We start from the raw sequence: 8,481 nt of genomic DNA, 5'->3' as shown, positions 1-8,481 counted from the left end.
TCAAACCATTTACAACGAAAAACAACAGTGAAAGTTGGAGTCTCTGTATGACGACCAGCATCCAACTAGCAGCAGGCTAAAGGTCAGGCCCAGCCTCCTGGAGCACCAAATGCAAGTGTGGTTCTGGGACAGGGAAGTCAACTAGCTTGAGGTGCTTCAGAAATGAACTCTCAGTATCTGCTTCTGTAGGTCCGACTTGAAAGAGGTGGTTTCTTCACTACCCCTCTGTTCAGGTTCTTGGAGATCTTCCCAGTAGGAGAACTCAGTCTCCCATGGTGACCTTGAGGATAGTGTTTCCCAGAGGAGGATGATCCTCCCTGCGCCCTCCTTCACCTCCCCCCAGTCTGCATTCAGGACTTCTCAGTAGGCACCCACAAGGATCTTCTGTACAAAGTATCATTTGGGGAACTTCATAGGGCTTTAAGGGCTCTTCTCATTATCATCAAATCAAGTCGCCTCTAAAGGAAATCCTTCCTCATCCTTGTGACTTCTAAATACCAAGAAGGGCTTTGTGGGCAAAAACTAATGACTTCAGGAGCCCAGTGGGTTTCTAAGCCTGCAGAGTTCTACAGAATTCAGGAGGTGTTAAGACCAGGGCACTTTCCCAGCAGGTTTGGCGCCTGATGTCGGAAGTTGGGGTTGGTGGATCTTTGTACATCATGGCCATACTACTATTTGTGCTGGGCATGAGCTCATGTTCACTGTGTGGCCATTACAAGTTTAGTGGCTAAAATGTCTCTGGCTTTGTTATTTTTGTCACTCTTATTTCTTGTCCTAGGACCAAGAGTGGAATTGCTACTTAAGGATGTGAACAGGTGTGCATGATTAAGATTTAATGGCTGCTGCACAGATTTGATGGCTGCTGCACACATGCTTTCTAAAGGGTGGCATAATAGCTTCCTCTGCACTGGTGCAACCCTCTACGGCTCCCACTGGGTAGTATATCACCACCATTTCTGACATCGTTTAATGGTTGCATATCTGCTATCCAGTGACTTATGTTTTCTGTTGGTTTCACCTTTTTTAATTGTAAAATTAGGTGATAGATAGATAGATAATAGATAGATGATAGATAGATAGATAGATAGATAGATAGATAGATAGATAGATAGAGACACTGCATGGATCGAATTCAGGAAGGGAGTGCATCAGGGATATGTCCAGTCCCCCTGCCTTTTTTTTTTAATATATAGTTCAATTCACTTTTAAGGCTCCAAATTTTATCTTGATAATAATTGACCTTTTCCCCAAGCTTATTACAGTGAATACTCTTAAAAGTCTGGACTCAAAGCTATTGAAATAAATGAAACTTCACATGTTGAATCAGGTGCACTGAAATCAAATCTCAGCATGCTTTGGGCCTTTCTTACCATTGACTTTAATTAACTTCTCAGCTTTCTCTCTTTTTCTTTATGATTTTATTTTTCTTTCCTTTCCAATCTGTATGCAGAACAGATCATTGGGGAGGCAGGGATTTATGAGGAGGAGTGTGGCATCAAGATGGGAAGAAGACTCATTGACAACCTGTGTAATGCAGCTGACACAACTCTGCTTGCTGAAACTTAGAAGGACCTGAAGCACTTGCTGCACCAGGTCAAGGACTGCAGCCTGCAATATGGCTTGAAGCTCAACATAAAGAAAACAAAGATTCTCACCACTGGGCTAATTGTCAGCATCAGGATACATGGTGAAGAGTTTGAGATTGTTAACAACTTCAGTTTGCTTGTCTCCACAATCTACACTCTTGGTACTAGGAACCAGGAAATTAAAAGATGAATTGCACTGGGAAAGTTTGCTGTCAGAGACCTCTCCAAACTACTAAAGAGCAATGATGTCAGTCTGGAGACTAAGATGCACCTGATCCAGGCCATAGTCTTTACAATTACTTGCTATGCATCAGACTACTTTTAGTAGTCACAAATAAGCTTTGGCTCTATTTTAAAAATTAAAGCAACATCAATAGAACAATAGCACAGAAATTGCAACTTACTCTGAAAATAGTCTCCCCACAGCGTCAAACAATTACAAAATACAACAAACAGATAAACAAGAAATATTTTAGTGAGGTTCTTGGGTGCTGCTTAAGAAACTGTTGGCAAATGTACTTTAAAGTTTAAAAATCACCCCAAAAGTTTTAAAACAAGCTCATTCCAATTTAATTTCTGAAAACATATTTTACATTCTTTTAAGTTCCAATGGCATCTTAATTTTTTTTTTTTTGAGGGGAAAAGCATTTATACATTTTCCAACCTTTTCTGGAATCAAACTTGGTTACGTGTGTGAATGGAGGAGCATATGGCCTACTCTGAAAATGAATTAAGACAAATTTTATCTTAAGAAAAAAAGGAAGGGGGAAAAAAAGACATCAGGATCACAATATTGCTTAAAGCAAATTTTATTTATGCCTGTATGGATGTATGTTTTGAAGTATAGATCTCCAGAGGTCAAATACATTCATTTAGTAAATATTTGCTTTCTGCCTATGAGTTTTTGCTAGGCATTCATTCAATTCATAGAGAAAAGAGAATGCAGAGATGGCAGTTATATTCTCTATTCTTAAGACATTTGCAACTGAGCTGGAGACACACACATACATGCATACAAATACCTAACTTCTATATAAACTTCTTTTGAACTTCTTTATAAACTTGTTAAAACGACTATAAAAAAAGTTTTTCTGTCTCGGTTTACTTTCGTGATAAATCTTGGTTCAACTTGTAATTAAACATGAAGTAGGGCACCGACACTAAAGCAGTGTACAAATGCCAAACAGTTAAGAAAATACAAAGGCGATACAACACTTTCCAAGGTCAGCACAACTTGGCCAATTTGGGGGAAAAGCCAATCTCCCATCCTACTTCCAATGTTCTTGCATAAAGAGACAGTGCCATCTGAACTACAACTCACAATTTATATTTACCTGAGTTTCCAAAGTATTTTTATTTATCCAAATCCCACTTAATCTTAGCTCATATTCTTGAAATTCACTTTCTGTGCTGAAAACCCATTATACTGCGGGTTACGACACTATTATTTTTAACTACACATGTATTCTAACTTTAATGAAGAATTACTGAAATTTTTAAAAAAGATTCTTATGAATTAGAATTTCAGGAGATAAGTCTTTGCAGAAAGTATACAGACTGAACAAATTTTTCTTCTTTGTAATTGTTTCCCCTTGTGACTTTGTAAGCAGAATTTGAAAATTTAAAGTAGGCTTAAATATAACACTTGATTGTCCAAACGCAGAAACTAAAATACTCAGGTTGTTTCTTTGATCAGTATACCCTCTGACCAACCTACTGCAAGGTCTACCTTGAGACCTGGAACCCCTGCTTTGAATAATACTAAAGCTCTGTAAAACCTCAAAAACAAGAAACAGGCAAACATTCACAAGGCTAGACAGTACTAAGGCAAGAAGTGGAAAAAATTAATAGCTGTTTATCTATTTAACAATAGGTCATAAAAATTTAAAGGCTGAAAGGAAAGAGTCAATCTTAAAATTAACTCTAAGTAACCTGAACTCTTTCATTACTAAATTGTATTTAGATACTGAGGGGGGGGGGAATCTAAGACAACTTTTTTTCAGAAGAAAATACTTTTTCCCAAAATAACTTTTATCACCAAGACTCTATAAACTATAAACATTTAATACCTCAACTTACAAATAAAAGGTTTCCCAAATTTGGTTAACTTGAATTTGAGAAGTGTTTCTCAATTGGAACCATGCTATGATTAAATCTCTCAAACAAATTCATAAACTAAGCTTAGTAAACACTGCTCTTAAAATACAGTATATCTGCATCAAAAGTAAATAAAACAAGTGCTGTAATACAGGTAACCAAACAAGTAGAAAAAGAATATGTGCTTATTTTGGGGCCATGTCTTCATCTTCACCAGCTTAAGGAGAAGGATGAGTTGACTCACTCAAAAAAGCAGCAATTAAGAATTAGTCAAAATCCTTTGCAGGAGAAGGCAAATGTTGGTGTTTTGGGTCAAGGTGTAGAAAAATGTTAAAGCCAAATTTTGCTTGCCAGAAGGATCTTCTTTTCTCTCTCTTTTATCAAAAATACAGGCAAACAGGTAGTCTTCCACCTAGAAGGGGGGAAGAAAAGAAAACAAGGTTATTGCTTTTTTTTCTTTAAAAAGTTACAAAGGTAGCATAAAGAACATTGACTAGAAGATAAACCTGCATACTTTGATCACATCAGGTCACTCTCCTTAGCTCCAGAGGCCTGCGTAGTTCCCATGGAGGCCTGAAGTGAGAGGCCCCCCAGCTACGAAGAGCTTCATCTCAGGCCAGTTGTAGCAGTGGGTGTAGAGCGCATTGGGGTACTCTTCAGCGCCTCCAAAATAATTCACCCAGAGATCATTGTGGTTGAGCCAGCCTCTCCCAGAGGTGAGCTTGAGCTTCTTCCCTGTAGGTGCTGGAGAGGAGTCCAGGCTGGCAGCGGCCCTCTCTTCCAGGAACTTCTGGGCACGGACATCATAGAAAAGCAGGGACCCATGGCCGGTGCCTATGGTGATGATGTGCTCATAAAAACTGAGGGAGCGCACTCCGGTGCCACCCTCTCTGGAGCACAGGGGCCTCAGGTTTGACTGGTAATCACGAGGATCCTGGAAGGTGACATGGGACTGGGAGCCCACTGCGTACAGGTTCAGTTGGTCGCAGTAGGTCAGGCACACATTGTCTCGGTAGAAGGGCAGCCTAAGGGACAGCAGCCTGCACAGGATGTTTGGTGCCTTCCACAGGTGGAAGTAGCCATCGAGGGACACTGATCCCAGCTCCTTGTTCTTGCTATTGAAAGCCAGGGCCCGCACCTTGTGGTTAAATGGGCTGGTGTCGGCCTTGGGGATGATCTCCACATCTTGTGGGCGGGTGTGGGTGTACGTGGGCAGCCCCTCATCGTTGTGGCAGGCAGTGCTGCTGTGGTACATGTCTGGGTCCACTTGCCACAGTGCCACGCTACCATCGCGGGAACCACTCACGACCACAGTGTCGCTCATCCAAGCGATGGCGAAGATCCAGTCCCTGTGGCCATGGCGGTCACCTAGGTACACAGGGTCAAGCGTGGGTAGGTGGTAGATGGCCAGGCTGTTGGGGTTCTCGCCCCCTGTGGCCAGCAGTGTCTTGGAGGGGTTCAGTTCGATGGCGTGGATGCCGCAGTTCACTTGGTCCTGGAACAGCGGTGACACCCTGTCCGGCAGGAGAGGGATGCGTGTGATCTGGCTCGTGTACACATCTAACAGGAAGAGCGTGTTGCACTTGGTGCCACACACCACCTGCCTGGTGTTCAGCCACTGCGACGCAAAGACCTTGTTGAGAGTGCCCAGATTCAGCTCGTGCTCCTGCAGCAGTGCCGGCAGCTGGTGCACCGCATTGATGCGCAGCTCGTCCTCGAAGCGCTGGGGCCCACCGTAGCCGCCACGCGCGCCCAGCTCGCGGTCTTTCAGGTAGTGCACCAGCGAGCGGCGCGCCCCCTGCCGCCTCTGTTTCTTGGCTATCTGTGTCCCTGCCCCTGCCCCTGCCCCTGCTTCTGCCTCCGCCTCCGCCTCCGCCTCCGCCTCTGCCCCTGCCTCTACCTCTGCCACTACCTCTGCCTCTACAGGTGCCCCTGCCACCAGATCCTGAGACACCGACGCCGCGCTCCCCGAGCCCGCTTCAGCCTCGGGGGCTTTCCGCTTCCTGCTACCTGTTTGCTGCGTGACCGCGGTGGGCACTTGGTGCGTGGTGGCTGCATTGGCGCTGGCAGCGGCGGTGGTGGTGGCGTTGATGTGGCCAGGGCGCCGGCGGCGGTGGCGGTGGCGGCGACGGCGGCGGTGGCGGTGGCGGCGACGCATAGCACCAGTGTTGGCCGTGATGTTGGCGGTGATGGGACGGCTTGGTGTTAGTTGGGGTTGCGCACGCCTAAATGCCAGGTGAGAACAGGTTCTCAAGTCTACCAAGTCCAAGTCCGGAGAGGCAGGAGGCGCAGGGCCAGCAGGGAGCAGGAGAGGAACTTGCTGGTGAAGGTGCAGCACTGACTGGGAGAGGGCGGGAAGTGCAGACTGTGCTGGTGGAGGAGGTCAAAGAGCGAAGGCAACCCAATGTTGCGAGGGATTTGAGTTGCCGGAGGTGGTGGGCGGGGCTTGTGTCTGAGGAGGGTGCCCACCAATCAGGGAGGTTTTTGAGGGCAAGGAAAGATCAGGATTGGTGGAGAAGCGAAGAAAGTGCTAGAAGGTAGTTGGGGCGGGAGATCTCCAAAAACTCCCACCATATTTTAGCATTACAAGTTGCTTGATGAGCTCCTTCTAGGGCACCTTCAATGATGCCCCCGAATGGGACATCCTCAAGACAACAGCAAACTAATGTCTTAAAATTTCAACTTAAATAAAATTTAAGATCCATGGTATAGTCCGAGTGACATAGTGGGTTATGTATTTTGTCGCCACTAAAATGTTAGCGGTTCAAACCTACCAAGCTTTCTTCAGAGAACGATGAACCATCTTCACTAAAGATTTAAAACCTTAGAAACTCGATAAATTGATTCTACGGTAGATAGTGGGGCTATGGATTTTAATCAGACAAAGGTTAAGAGAAACCCTGACACAGGGAGAGATAGGTAACTTACACTTCTCTTGGTCATTTGACTTCAAATCCCGATTGACTCATATCTGACCCTCTGTTAAGTTTCTGGGTCTGTAAATCACATGAGTGGAGATTGCTTATTTTTCTCCCATGGAGCTGCTGGTGGATTGGAACCGCTCAAGCAGCATGACTTTTCCATAGATATGCCACCAGAACTCCCTCTTACATGGTGTAATACTAAAAATTCTTTGCTACGATTAGACATTGGATTTAGCAAGAAATAGGACTGTTGGGCAGCAGCAAGGTTCCTCTTCTCGTGAGTCTCCTTTGCTTCATCCCTTCTTGCCTGCTTCTTAAACAGTTTCACTTTTTTTTTTCTTTTTCTCCAAATTAGATCTCTGATATTCTGCCTGCTTGTACAGTAAGCCACGGAAGGGTGGGTTCTGAACGGCGAGCCTTGGCCACATTTTCAAACTATAGATTATCTGGAGCCCTGGTCCCACTTTAGGGATACGGAGTATTGGGGACCTTGGTCCCAATTTAGGACTGTTAAGGTATTGGGGACCCTAGTAGGGGCACCGCCTCAAGAACACTTGGAGTCTTGAGGAACTCGCAGTAAGGTGACAGTGGGAGTTCTTCCTCAGAATTGGTTTATCAGATCTTTGAGGTGGTGTAACAAAGGCAACCAAGAAAGGGGAACCATCTTCAGTCTCCCCGCTCCCACCCCATCCCAAGATCACCCTACCCGTTCGTTCCCTGGACAGAAGGTTCTATCCTTACATCCAGTCCCAGCAGGGGGCCCAGGCACCCAAACATTACCCTAGCACAAGGAGGAGCCCCCTTGTGGCCATGGAGATGTAACCTCAGGGTTCAGTAGACTATTAATAGGCAGAGACTAAGAGAAAGAACTTTCCAGAAGGAAGCAATAACAATTACGAGAGTGTTAGGGATTCAGAGTGTGGACTTTGTAGTCACAGAGGTTGAATGGTTTTTATTCCTTTCCGCTCCTTCGGTGCTATAAACCATGTAAAACTTTTAAATCCACACAGGTTTAGCTACCCAGTGATCCATTTCCCGGAGTGCTTGGGTGATACCAAGTCTTCAAACATCCCTCCTTTTCGACAAAAATTGTGCTTTATGCATGCTGCTTAGGAAAAGGAGTTCAATTTACTTCCTGTCCAGTCGGAGAAAGCCAGGGGTATTAGCTTGCTGCTACTCTTCACTTTCCCTCACTCATTTTTGTTACCTCCGATCCAATGCACCAGCTCCGTGTACAGACCGTCCGTGTACCAGTATTCCCTAACACTCGCCCCACTGCAGGTCTGATATTTCTCATATTTTCCGTCCTATATCAATAGAAATATTTGCTGAGGGTTGGGAAGGAAGTATGAATTAAGAAAGGAGTCTGAATCAATTCGAAGGCAGGACATTTGCAGAAGCAGCTGCCGTTTCATTTTCCCAGGCAGCAGTGGCAGGAATAAGCATTCTAGAAAGAGACAGCCATATGTGAAAAGACATGTAGAGAAATGATTCACAAACATTGTGCCATGCTCTATAGAGTCAGAAACAGAACTGACCGATAGATGGCCTTCCAGCGGGTTTTCAGAGGCAGTTAATTAATTGCCTGGGAGATTGCCTATCCTCTCCCTTGGAGTAACCGGTGGATTGGATCAGTAAACCTTCTTACTTGCAGTACCTCTTCTTACCACTAGACCACCAGAGCTGCCTTCATAAACGTTGTTGTTGTTATGTGCCTTCGAGTCACTTGCCACTCATAGCGATCCTATGTACAACAGCCTTAAACCCTGCTCTATTTTGTGCCAATCTCACTGCCTCTGACACACCCATCCCGATTACCCCAGTCACTGAATCAATCCACCTCATAGAGGGTCTTCCCCTTCTGTGCCATCCCT

The 8,481-nt window shown here is 45.0% G+C and overlaps 1 protein-coding gene across 1 annotated transcript; it reads right to left on the bottom strand.

The window, feature by feature from the left end:
- Positions 1–4,221: 4,221 nt before the first annotated feature.
- LOC102875763 (DDB1- and CUL4-associated factor 12-like protein 2-like) lies at positions 4,222–7,384 on the bottom strand. The gene is made up of 3 exons (XM_006885105.1): positions 7,314–7,384; positions 5,638–5,908; positions 4,222–5,541 (listed from the first exon to the last, which is right to left on the bottom strand). Exons 1-3 carry the CDS (start codon positions 7,382–7,384, stop codon positions 4,222–4,224), a joined length of 1,662 nt encoding a protein of 553 aa, XP_006885167.1.
- Positions 7,385–8,481: the final 1,097 nt, after the last annotated feature.

This window comes from Elephantulus edwardii, unplaced genomic scaffold (genome assembly GCF_000299155.1).
Source record: "Elephantulus edwardii isolate Elephantulus edwardi_28Jun2011 unplaced genomic scaffold, EleEdw1.0 scaffold00040, whole genome shotgun sequence".
Lineage (NCBI taxonomy): Eukaryota > Metazoa > Chordata > Mammalia > Macroscelidea > Macroscelididae > Elephantulus > Elephantulus edwardii.
This window is presented reverse-complemented; position numbering and strand designations above follow the sequence as displayed.